At 39.0% G+C, this 14050-nt stretch overlaps 1 protein-coding gene across 5 annotated transcripts in view; it reads left to right on the top strand.

Annotated features, from left to right (window-relative positions):
* OSBPL9 (oxysterol binding protein like 9) overlaps nt 1-14050 on the top strand; it is a 167866-nt gene that overhangs the window by 24420 nt on the left and 129396 nt on the right. For all 5 annotated transcript variants that reach the window (XM_019937825.3, XM_019937824.3, XM_019937823.2 and 2 more), the window contains exon 2: nt 2358-2408. In XM_019937825.3, coding sequence (XP_019793384.2) covers nt 2358-2408 — 51 coding nt within the window. The remainder of the gene's footprint in view (nt 1-2357; nt 2409-14050) is intronic.

Raw genomic sequence — 14050 nt, 5'->3', positions numbered from 1 at the left:
TTGAACCTTGAGACCTGGTCACTTCAGTATTGCCTTTCGCAATCTTTTTTCCATGGCAGGGAGCCTTCTGTAGTTCATAGCACTTTGTGCCTCTATGCACATAATTTATTTTTGCTCTATATTACAGTCGTTTATATGCTAGTCTTTTTTTTTAGACATTTAAAAATAGTCTAGGCCAGTTATTTTATAGGATATCCCACATTCTGGATTTGTCTGATTGTTTCCTAGTTATACTTGCTTTAATTATTTTCACTTATCTCTTTCAATGTTTTCTAACTTATAACCCTGTCTTACTCTTTTTCTGTTTACTGTAATCTTATTTTTAAAAATGGAAGAGGGTCAAGGATGTTTCTTACCTTGTTTGAGTTGTATTCTAACCTCATTGGGTATTTTCAAACCTAATTATTATTTTTCTGTATTGCCTTGACACTTTTGGAGGGAAGATAAGTGTACGGTATGGTAAAAGGGCTATTAAATGCTTAGGGAATGTTTTTGTTAACTGTGATTTTATCAACTATATTGTTAGTAAAGAACTCTTTTCAACCCTGCTTGATGTTGAGAATGTTTTGTAAAATGTATGAGTCCTCTTTATATATGTAAGTAAGAAGACTCTCTTCCATACTTCAATAATAATTTCTGAACATGAATTTCTATAGCTCAGTATTTGCTTTTTTGTTTTATTCTTTTCTTTTTTGAAGAGAGTTTACTTTGATTTATCATTGTAATATTGTTACATTGATAAGCTAAGAATCAGTGAAAACAATGACATAGGCTATGTTAACAGCATGTACTGCAATGAGAAGGGTAAGGCAGATCTTTGTGTACAGACATGTAGATATCTCCAAGAAAGATTGAATTTATTTTTTCCAGCTTTATTGAGGTATAATTGACATATAACATTGTTTAAGTTTAAGGTGTACAGTGTGATGACTTGATATACATATATATTGTGAAATGATTACCACAATAAGGTTAATTAACACATCCATCATCACCTGTCATAGTTACCTTTTTTTTGGTAGTGAGAACTCTTAAGATCTACTCACTCAGCCACTTTAAAGTATACAGTACATATTGTTAACTATAGTCACCATGCTGTACATTAAATCCCCAGAACTTAGTTATCTTATAGCTGGAAGTTTGCTTATGGCTCAGTACAATGGATGTAGGGCATCTATGATTTAAAGTGGGACAGTTTTCTTTAAAACATAACCCCAGGGAATTCCCTGGTGGTGCAGTGGTTAGAACTCCAAGCTCTCACCACTGAAGGCCCAGGTTTGATCCCTAGTCAGGGAACTGAGATCCTGCATGCTGTGTGGCACGGCCAAAAAATTAAAAACAAGCGAACAAGCAAAAAAACATAACCCCATGATATTGGCTTGTTTTACTTTGTCACATAGTGGAGTACAGAAAAATACCAGTTGTTGAGGTATTAAATATTTTTAAAACTTTAGTTATTTGAGGTTTTACTTTATTTTATTACACATGACTAAGTTAATTCTAGGAATATTTACTGAATGTCAACATGGGGCTTATTATGCAGAACATAGCCTTTGCTTGGCTCAGTCTAGTAGGGGAAACATAAAGGAGAAGCAACATTTTATCAATAAATATTTTTTTATTACCTAATGTATGCCAGACATTGTTCTGAAACATAAGTCAGATACAGTTTCTATCCCTTAAGGAATGTGCAGTCTGTGGGTGAGTCAGACAAGTAACTAGCTATCATAGCACAAGATGGTGCATGCCACAACAAGGGAACACACAGGAGACTCTGGGAGTCCAGGGATGGGAATTCAAATCAGGCAGAGGTAGGGCACTTGATGAATGACAGTTGGCAAGGCAGAAAATCAGGGTCAAGGATATTCCAAGCTGAGGAACATTGGATGAGAAATCTCAGAGGCAAAAAATGTGACCCATTTGGGGAGTTGCAAGGAGATAAAGTTAAAGCAGTGTTTCTCAAAACGTGGTCTTGTGTTTGCTTGAGTCAGAATCATCTGGGAGTGATTCTTAAATCCCCAGGTAATTTGTCGCCTTCCAGGTGACTCTCAAACTTACTAAAATATGAGAAACATATTTTAGTTGAGAGTTAAGGGCTATGAAGGAGGAATGAAAATATAGTGTAATATATGCTACATTTAAGGTACACATAAAATTCTGTAATTAGTTTTATTTGTATAGACTACAAAACATTTTAAACCTCCCAATTCCTATCTTTAAGTGATGGTGGGGTGAGGTGGGGTGGGGATGGGGAGAAGGGAGGAATATTACTATAAATGTTGTCTCTTTATCCCTAGATGATTTTAAAAACAGTCTGTTTATCTTTTATTTATTGAATGTTTTTGTTTTTCTTTTAGTCCAAGGACAAAATGATGAGAGGCTCTCGCAGAGGATGTGTTAGACTCAGAGTGAGTATTTATTCATTTTTATGAAAACCAATTCCGACAGAAAGAAAAAAAATATTTTGACAGATGAATGGGAGTCTAAATTTAGTTTAGCTCCTTAACTTAATTGTTAGGGCAGGCAACTAAGGCTCAGAGGAAAAAAAAGAACTTCTCCAGGGTAACTCCAGAACCAGGACTAGCACTCAGTTCCTTTGGCCCATGATATAATGTTGTATCCATGACTTAATGCACCTACTGATTTTTTTAACCTCTATTTTATATCCAGGGACAGGGGCTGGAAATTAAATGAGTTGTAGTGTTGGCAATAGCGCGAACAGTAGAAAAAAACTGAAAAATCCCCACTTTCAGCTGCTTAGTTCTTCCTGTTCAACACTATTTAATAATGGTTTTTGTAGCAGTGATGTCCAATAGAAATATAATGTGAGCCACATATACATAATTTAAAATTTTTGTAGTAATCACATTTAAAAAGCAGGTGAAATTAATTTTAATAATATATTTTGTTTATGCTGGTATATCCAGAATATTATTTAAACAGGTAATCAATACAAAAATTATTAATGAGGTATTTTACATTCTTTTTTTCATGCTAAGTCTTTGGAATCCACTATGTCTTTTGCACTTATGGCACATCTTTGTTCAGATTAGTTGTACTTCAGGTGGCCTGTAGGCACGTGTAGCTAGGGGCTACCTTATTGGACAGTGCAGACCTATAGCTTCAGGCTGCTTTCAATTGCTTGTTCAATTTCCACCGTGGTCCAAATAGCTAAAGACAAGAAAGAATGCAGGCTTGGGGATATAGTTTCTAGTACTCCGTTGTATCTAAAGAAGGGCCTACCTCTATCATAACTTGGTAAATCAGCTTCTAGTGGCCTTTTCTTCTTTCAGGCTCCTGTTGCTTTCTTTCTGCTATCTTTTTTCTGCACCCTTACTTTTGAAGATGTAAATGTAAATATTTGGTAAACATACGATTGCCTTTATTAGCAGTAGTTAATTGGTAAAAATGGGAAATAACTGAGAAAAAAACCAAATTCTAATGGAAAAATTTTGGCACTGAGATAGAAGTAAGTATGGTGAATTTACAGGATGGAAATGAGACAGGCTTGTTTTGAACAGACGTTGTATATGTGATAGCATAAAGATTTTTGAAAATTCAGCTTATTATACTGTTTACTGTCTTTTTTCCTTTCCTTTGGTTTTGCTTTTGTCTTCTTGGTTTAATTGCTTTTCTAACCACTTGCCATTGACCTCAGTCACCCCTCAGTCTGGTATGAACTGCTTTCTTGGCTTGAGATAGACTCAGTGGTGAGACTTTGGCAGAGCTGCAGTGAGACAGCTCTTCAGTCGAATTCAATCTGGATTTGGGCCACTGTCTCATTGTTACATTTAATGTGCTATTTTTTTCTTTTAAATATAGCTTAATTAATTATTAACCCTTGTGACTACCATCTAGGTTAAGAAATAGAATTTGGCCAGTTACCTCGGAAGGCTCTCTATTTGCCCCATTCAAATTACAGCCACCTCCCTGTCTCTTAAAGTAACCATTGTTCTTTTATAGGAATCACTTCTTGGATTTGCTTTCCTAAATTCTATATTTTATATTACCCATTTAAAAAAACTTGCTATCTTTTGTTTGCAGTTATGTATTGAAGAATCCAGACCCTTTGACCTGTAGGAGCTTTCCGTAATGTAGATTTTATTGATTGCATACTGGTGCAATTCAGCGTGTTCCTCTGTCTCTGCTTTTCTTGCAAATTGGCAGGTGGATCCAGAGACTGGATCAGACTTAGGTTTGATCCCTTTGGCAAGACTACAGGCAGTGTTGTGTTCTTTTATCAGTAGACACATGATGTCTGGTTTTTGCTCTTTATTGACATTAGCAACTTTTTTTCTTTTCCGGCTGCGTCACACAGCTTGCAGGATCTCAGTTCCCCAACCAGGGATTGAACCTGGGCCATGGCAGTGAAAGCACTGAGTCCTAACCACTAGGCCACCAGGGAACTCCCAGATATTACCAACTATTGATGCTCAGTAGCTAGATCCATTTGGGGGTTGAAAATTATGATATTTTATCATTTTTTTAAAATTTTTATCAGAAATAATTATATAAGGAAACATTTCTCTTCATCTATTATTTAATTACCCAGTGGTACAGTTCAAATAGACAGGATAAATAAATGCTCGATCATTTCCTTTTACTTACTCAATGTTCAAGATAATGAATTGACTTAAAACAATACTCATATATATCTATATATCCAAAAGAATTGAAAGCATAGCCTTAAACAGATATTTGTATACACATGTGCTTTTCGTAGAAGCGTTACTCACAATAGCCTAGAGGTGGAAGCAGCCCAGTGTCCATATGATGGATAAATGGATAAACAAACTGTGGTATATACATACAGTGGAATACTGTTTAGTCTTAAAAAGGAGGAAGGAAATTCTGACACATGCTACGACATGGATGAACTTTAAGGACATTGTGCTGTGTGAAATAAGCCAGTCACAAAAAGACAAATATTGTTTGATTCTACATATATGAGGTACCTAGAGTTGTCAAATTCATGGAAACAGAAAGTAGAATGGTGGTTTTCAGGGGCTGAGGCAAGAAGGATTAGGGATTTCTTGTTTAATGGGTACAGAATTTCAGTTTGAGAAGATGAAAAAATTCTGGAGATGGATGGTTAGGGTGGCTGCACAACAATGTGAATGTATTTAGTGGTACTAAGCTGAACACTGAAAAATGTTAAAATGGTAAGTTTTATGTTATGTGTACTTTACCACAATTAAAAAACTCCCACCATTTATTATCTACAGTTCTGTAGATCGGACATCTCAGAAAGATTCTCTCCTTGTTGAAATCAAGATATTGGCCAGGCTGGGCTCTTATCTGGAGACTCTGAGGAAGACTCCAAGGCGAGAGTCTGCTTCTAGGCTCATTCAGGTTGTTGGCAGAATTCAGTTCCTTGTGGTTACAGGACTGAGGTCCTCATTTTCTTGCTGGCTGTCAGCTTGAGATCTGCTCTCAACTTCTAGAGGCTGCACATACTCCTTGTCATGTGGCCCCTCCATCTTCAAGTCAGCATGGTGCATAGAATCCTTCTAGTGCTTTAAACCTCTCTGACTTTTCATTTCTGCTACCAGCTGCAGAAAACACTCTGCTTTTAAAAGACCTCACATGATTAGAATAGGTTACACCCACCAGATAATCTTTTTGCCATGTAATCACTTCAGTGATTACTCATCCTGTACATAATCACTGCAGTAACATTTCATCATATTCACAGTTTCCACTCACACTCAAAGGGGAGGAGAGAATACAGGGGCAAGGGTCATTTGGGGGGTGGGCATTTTAGAATTCTACCACACAGCATGACAAAGAAGAACTAGACATACCTGTGTTTGAATCTTATTTTTGCTCCTTGCTTTGTTGACTGGAAGAGGGAAGCTATCTGTAAGCCTCCTGAGCTTGACTTTTCTCTCCTTTAACGTGGGGATTATAATACCCTTGCAGAATTTTGTGAGGATTAGGCACTTGACACATAGATGGAAGCTGTAAATTAGTAGTGTTCGTGTGTGTGTGTGTGTGTGTGTGTGTGTGTGTGTGTGTGTGTGTTTTAAGAGGTTCTGTGGTAGTTTCAAGAAGCAGAACTGCCATTTGGCTTCCTATTTAGGAAACATCTGGAGAGATTCTTTGCAGTATAGGTTCCCAAGTCCCACTCTCTAGAGATATACTGTTTTAGAACTGGGTCTGAAACCCTTATTTTATTTTATTTTTTTTTTGCGGTACGCGGGCCTCTCACTGTTGTGGCCTCTCCCGTTGCAGAGCACAGGCTCCGGACGCGTAGGCTCAGCGGCCATGGCTCACGGGCCCAGCCGCTCTGCGGCATGTGGGATCTTCCCAGACTGGGGCATGAACCCGTGTCCCCTGCATCGGCAGACGGACTCTCAACCACTGCTCCACCAGGGAAGCCCTGAAACCCTTATTTTTAAACAGATTCTCTGGGTGATTGTGTTGTACAGCCAAGATTGGGACCACTAGTGTAGTAGAATCAGAGAGACCTGGAGCTGAATCTCACTCAGCTTACACTCCTTACTGACTCTGTGCCTTTGGGCAAGTTTCTTAACCTCTATGAAAATAATATATAACTTGCAGGGTTGTGAGGTTTAGCAATTATGCATGTACAGAGTTTGGCACGTAGTGTATATCCAATATATGATAACTGCTGTGGATGATGATGATGATGATGATGATGACAGTGGTGGTGATAGATAATGCACCTGTCATCTAGATTCCAGATGAGCTTAACGAGCTGTCATTGACCTGTACCACAGATCTCTCCCCGCCTCTTCATACATCCCATCCTATGTGCCAATCACACTGCACTTCTTCATGTTTCCTCATTGCTTCTGACATATATTTTTCTTATGTCAGGAATGTTCTGTGCCCTTATCTGGTGAGCTCATCTTTAAGAGACTTTTCAAAAGGTGTTTCTTCATGAAGCGTTCCTGATCCACATCCTTCTAACAGATTTGCTTCTCTTCCATTTGTCAGTTATATCCATGATAGTACTTTTACATGGTATTACACGTTAAGTAGTCTGTTTTCCCCAGTGAGTTCAATAGTGAGTTCCCATCCACTGTCATACGTGCCTGGTACACTGTAAGTAGGTTCTCAAAAAATGCTTATTGTTGATTTCATGTGTTTATAAAAGTAAGGAATACATTTTGGGGAATTTGCCTCTACTATAGTTTACATACAAAAGAAGTATGGAAGTTATGTTAAACACAGCATGAGCCAGTGGTATGGATGTGTTCTATTAAAAAAAAAAAAAGAAAAAGCAAAATACCCGTGTGGTTTTAGGCTACATGAAAGAAGATTAGGAAGAGGAACCAGCAGCTATTGAGGAAGCTCTCTGGATCAGTTACTGTGCTGGCTGATTTTCATTGACATTCCCATGACAGTCCTCTCAGGCTAACGGTGTTATTTCATTTGACGAATGAGGAGACTGAGACTCATGTTACATTTAGTAACTTACCAAAGTCACACAGTTAGTAAATGGTGAATCTGGGATTGAACTTGGGTCTGTCTCATTCCAAAACCATGTACAGTCCATAATGTTACCAGGCTCCTCTTCTTCTGTTTTTTTTTGGTCGTACCATGCGGTATGAGAGATCTTAGTTCCCCGACCAGGGATCAAACCCATGCCCCCTGCAGTGGAAGTGCGGAGTCTTAACCACTGGACCACCAGGGAAGTCCCTGGGCTCCTGTTCTTCTTGACTAGAAGAGTCAGTGCAGATGCTCCAACTTGATGCAAGGACATGTAAAACCAGTGGAGGAAAACCACTTCCTTCCCCTCTACTTTCTTTGACTGTATTGGTGGCAAAGTGTGGCCACTAGATGGTGCCCTTGCCTTGATGGAAAAGTAGAATATTGGTTGAGTCCTGGGGTCTGATTTTTTCTGTCCTGAGACTCACCAAAAAGCAAAACATCGACATTTCCAGGTAAAATCTGAAAAATGGAGAAGTAGTAGCATTAAAGAGGCAGTGTGGGGTAGAGACAAGAACAAACCAAAAATGAAATGGAATTCAAATCTGGATTCTGCCACTTACTAGCTTTGTGACTTCAGGCAACTCATCTATTCGGTTCTGAGTCCTATTTCCTTTAGCTCTGGAATGGTCTCATGTCATTTACTCATATAATTATGAATATCAAATTAACTGATACATTAAAAAGTATGGGACTTGCCTGGTGGTCCAGTGGGGAACACTCCATGCTCCCAATGCAGGGGGCCTAGGTTCGATCCCTGGTCTGGGAACTAGATCCCACATGCATGCCGCAACTAAGAGCCCACATGCCTCAACTAAAAGATCCCGTGTGCAGCAACTGACCTGGCATGGCCAAAAAAAAAAAAGTATCCAAACACAATGTTTGGGACTTAGGTTCTTTTTTTTTTTCTTTTTTACAGTTATAAGGGACTTAGGTTCTTAATGAATGGTAGTTACTGTTGTAATTAATAATTCCTGGCGAGAGGAACCAACATGGCGGAGTAGAAGGACGTGCTCTCACTCCCTCTTGTGAGAACAACAGAATCACAAGTAGCTTCTGGACAGTCATCGACAGGAAGACACTGAAGCTCACCAAAAAAGATACCCCACATCCAAAGACAAAGGAGAAGCCACAATGAGACGGTAGGAGGGGCGCAATCACAGTAAAATCAAATCCCATAACTGCTGGGTGGGTGACTCACAGACTGGAGAACACTTATACCACAGAAGTGCACCCGCTGGAGTGAAGGTTCTGAGCCCCACGTCAGGCTTCCCAACCTGGGGGTCCGGCAACGGGAGGAGGAATTCCTAGAGAATCAGACTTTGAAGCCTATCGGAATTTGATTGCAGGACTTTGACAGGACTGGGGGAAACAGAAACTCCACTCTTGGAGGGCACACACAAAGTAGTGTGTGCATTAGGACCCAGGGGAAGGAGCAGTGACCCCGTAGGAGACTGAACCAGACCTACCTGCTAGTGTTGGAGGGTCACCTGCAGAGGTGGGGTTTGCTGTGCCTCACCGTGAGGACAAGGACACTGGCAGCAGAAGTTCTGGGAAGTACTCCTTGGTGTGACCCTCCCAGACCCTCCCAGAGTCTGCAATTAGCTCCACCAAAGAGCCTGGCTAGGCTCCAGTGTTGGGTCACCTCAGGCCAAACAACCAAAAGGGAGGGAACCCAGGCTGACCCATCAGCAGACAAGCGGATTAAAATTTTACTGAGCTCTGCCCACCAGAGCAACAGCCAGCTCTACCCACCACCAGTCCCTCCCATCAGGAAACTTCCACAAGCCTCTTAGATAGCCTAATACACCAGAGGGCAGACAGCAGAAGCAAGAAGAACTACAATCCTGCAGCCTGTGGAACAAAAACCACATTCACAGAAACATAGACAAGATGAAAAGGCAGAGGGCTATGTACCAGATGAAGGAACAAGATGAAACCCCAGAAAAACAACTAAATGAAGTGGAGATAGGCAACCTTCCAGAAAAAGAATTCAGAATAATGATAGTGAAGATGATCCAGGACCTCGGAAAAAGAATGGAGGCAAAGATCGAGAAGATGCAAGAAATGTTTAACAAAGACCTAGAAGAATTAAACAACAAACAGAGATGAACAATACAATAACTGAAATGAAAAATACACTAGAAGGAAACAATAGCAGAATATCAGAGGCAGAAGAACAGATAAGTGACCTGGAAGACAGAATGGTGGAATTCACTGCTGCAGAACAGAATAAAGAAAAAAAAATGAAAAGAAGACAGCTTAAGAGACTTCTGGGACAACATTAAACACACCAACATTCACATTATAGGGGTCCCAGAAGCAGGAGAGAGAGAAAGGACCCGAGAAAATATTTGAAGAGATTATAGTCGAAAACTTCCCTAACATGGGAAAGGAAATAGCCACGCAAGTCCAGGAAGCGCAGCGAGTCCCATACAGGATAAAGCCAAGGAGAAACATGCCGAGACACATAGTAATCAAATTGGCAAAAATTAAAGACAAAGAAAAATTATTGGAAGCAGCAAGGGAAAAACAACAAATAACATGCAAGGGAACTCCCATAAGGTTAAGAGCTGATTTCTCAGAAGAAACTCTACAAGCCAGAAGGGAGTGGCATGATATACTTAAAGTGAGGAAAGGGAAGAATCTACAACCAAGAATACTCTAACCAGCAAGGATCTCACTCAGATTCGATGGAGAAATCAAAAGCTTTAAAGACAAGCAAAAGCTAAGAGAATTCAGCAGCACCAAACCAGCTCTACAACAAGTGCTAAAGGAACTTCTCTAAGTGGGAAACACAAGAGAAGAAAAGGACCTACAAAAACAAACCCAAAACAATTAAGAAAATGGTCATAGGAACATACATATCGATAATTACCTTAAACGTGAATGGATTAAATGCTCCAACCGAAAGACGCAGGCTTGCTGAATGGATACAAAAACAAGACCCATATATATGCTGTCTACAAGAGACCCACTTCAGACCTAGGGACACATACAAACTGAAAGTGAGGGGATGGAAAAAGATATTCCATGAAAATGGAAATCAAAAAAAGCTGGAGTGGCAATACTCATATCAGATAAAATAGACTTTAAAATAAGGTTACAAGAGACAAGGAAGGACACTACGTAATGATCAGCGAATCAATCCAAGAAGAAGATATAACAATTATAAATATTTATGCACCCGACACAGGAGCACCTCAATACATAAGGCAACTGCTAACAGCTCTAAAAGAGGAAATTGAGAGTAACACAATAATACTGGGGGACTTTAACACCTCACTTACACCAATGGACAGAGCATCCAAAATGAAAATAAATAAGGTAACAGAAGCTTTAAATGACACAATAAAAAAATAAAATTTAAAAAAAATGACACAATAGACCAGATAGATTTAATTGGTATTTATAGGACATTCCATCCAAAAACAGCAGATTACACTTTCTTCTCAAGTGCTCATGGAATATTCTCCAGGATAGATCACATCCTGGGTCACAAATCAAGCCTCAGTAAATTTAAGAGAATTGAAATCATATCAAGCATCTTTCCTGACCAAAACACCATGAGATTAGAAATGAATTACAGGGAAAAAATGTAAAAACCACAAACACATGGAGGCTAAACAATACATTACTAAATAACCAAGAGATCACTGAAGAAATCAAGGAGGAAATCAGAAAATACCTAGAGACAAATGACAATGAAAACACGATGATCCAAAATCTATGGGATGCAGCAAAAGCAGTTCTAAGAGGGAAGTTTATAGCTATACGAGCCTACCTCAAGAAACAAGAAAAATCTCAAATAAACAATCTAACCTTATGCCTAAAAGAACTAGAGAAAGAAGAATAAACAAAAACCAAAGTTAGCAGAAGGGAAGAAATCATAAAGATAGGAGCAGAAATAAATGAACTAGAAACAAAGAAAAGAATAGCACGGATTAATAAAACTAAAAGCTGGTTCTTTGAAAAGGTAAACAAAATTGATAAACCATTAGCTAGACTCATCAAGAAAAAGAGGGAGAGGACTCAAATCAATAAAATTAGAAATGAAAAAGGAGAAGTTACAACAGACACTGCAGAAATACAAAGCATCCTAAGAGACTACTACAAGCAACTCTATGCCAATAAAATGGACAACCTGGAAGAAATGGACAAATTCTTAGAAAGGTATAACCTTCCAAGACTGAACCAGGAAGAAATAGAAAATATGAACAGACCAATTACAAGTAATGAAATTGAAGCTGAGATTAAAAATCTTACAACAGGGCTTCCCTGGTGGCACAGTGGTTGAGAGCCCACCTGCCGAGGCAGGGGACACAGATTTGTACCCCGGTCCGGAGAGATACCACATGCCACAGAGTGGCTGGGCCTGTGAGCCATGGCCACTGAGCCTGCGTGTCCGGAGCCTGTGCTCCGCAACAGGAGAGGCCACAATGGTGAGAGGCCCGTGTACCGCAAAAAAAAAAACCAAAAATCTTCCAACAAACAAAAGTCCAGGACCAGATGGCTTCACAGGTGAATTCTATCAAACATTTAGAGAAGAGCTAACACCCATCCTTCTCAAACTCTTCCAAAAAATTGCAGAGGAAGGAACACTCCCAAACTCATTCTATGAGGCCACCATCACCCTGATACCAAAAGCAGACAAAGGTACTACAAAAAAAAAATTACAGATCAATATCACTGATAAATATAGATGCAAAACTCCTCAACAACATACTAGCAAACAGAATCCAACAACAAATTAAAAGGATCATACACCATGATCAAGTGGGATTTATCCCAGAGATGCAAGGATTGTTCAATATATGCAAATCAATCAATGTGCTACACTATATTAACAAACTGAAGAATAAAAACCATAAGATCATCTCAATAGATGCAGAAAAAGCTTTGACAAAATTCACCACCCATTTATGATAAAAACTCTCCAGAAAGTGGGCATAGAGGGAACCTACCTCAACATAATAAAGGCCATATACGACAAACCCACAGCAAACATCATTCTCAATGGTGAAAAACTGAAAGCATTTCCTCCAAGATCAGGGACGAGACAAGGATGTCCACTCTCACCACTATTATTCCTCATAGTTTTGGAAGTCCTAGCCACGGCAGTCAGAGAAGAAAAAGAAACGAAAGGAATACAAATTGGAGAAGAAGAAGTAAAACTGTCACTGTTTGCAGATTACATGATACTATACATAGAGAATCCTAAAAATGCCAGCGGAAAACTACTAGAGCTAATCAATGAATTTGGTAAAGTGGCAGGATACAAAATTAATGCACAGAAATCTCTTGCATTCCTATACACTAATGAGGAAAAATCTGAAAGAGAAATTAAGGAAACACTCCCATTTACCACTGCAACAAAAAGAATAAAATACCTAGGAATAAACCTACCTAGGGAGACAAAAGACCTGTATGCAGAAACCTATAAGACACTGATGAAAGAAATTAAAGATGATACCAACAGATGGAGAGATATACCATGTTCTTGGATTGGAAGAATCAATATTGTGAAAATGACTATACTACCCAAAGCAATCTACAGATTCAATGCAATCCCTATCAAATTACCAATGGCATTTATTATGGAACTAGAACAAAAAGTCTTAAAATTTGTATGGAGACGCAAAAGACCCGAATAACCAAAGCAGTCTTGAGGGGAAAAAAACGGAGCTGGAGGAATCAGACTCCCTGACTTCAGACTATACTACAAAGCTACAGTAATCAAGACAATATGGTACCGGTACAAAAACAGAAACATAGATCAATGGAACAAGATAGAAAGCCCCAAGATAAACCCACGCACCTATGGTCAACTAATCTATGACAAAGAAGGCAAGGATATACAATGGAGAAAAGACAGTCTCTTCAATAAGTGGTGCTGGGAAAGCTGGACAGCTACGTGTAAAAGAATGAAATTAGAACACTCCCTAACACCATACACAAAAATAAACTCAAAATGGATTCGAGACCTAAATGTAAGACCAGACACTATAAAACTCTTAGAGGAAAACATAGGGAGAACACTCTTTGACATAAAACACAGCAAGATCTTTTTTGATCCACCTCCTAGAGTAATGGAAATAAAAACAAAAATAAACAAATGGGACCTAATGAAACCTAAAAGCTTTTGCACAGCAAAGGAAACCATAAACAAGACGAAAAGACAACCCTCAGAATGGGAGAAAATATTTGCAAATGGACCAACAGACAAAAGATCAATCTCCAAAATATATGAACAGCTCATGCAGCTCAATATTAAAGAAACAAACAATCCAATCCAAAAATGGGCAGAAGACCTAAATAGACATTTCTCCAAAGGAGACATACAGATGGCCAAGAAGCACATGAAAAGCTGCTCAACATCACTAATTATTAGAGAAATGCAAATCAAAACTACAATGAGGTATCACCTCACACCAGTTAGAATGGGCATCATCAGAAAATCTACAAACAACAAATGCTGGAGAGGGTGTGGAGAAAAGGGCACCATCTCGCACTGTTGGTGGGACTGTAAATTGATACAGCCACTATGGAGAACAGTATGGAGGTTCCTTAAAAAACTAAAAATAGAATTACC

Source organism: Tursiops truncatus, chromosome 1 (genome assembly GCF_011762595.2).
Source record: "Tursiops truncatus isolate mTurTru1 chromosome 1, mTurTru1.mat.Y, whole genome shotgun sequence".
NCBI lineage: Eukaryota > Metazoa > Chordata > Mammalia > Artiodactyla > Delphinidae > Tursiops > Tursiops truncatus.
The sequence above is the reverse complement of the archived record's forward strand: the minus strand, read 5'-3'. Positions and strand labels throughout refer to the sequence as shown.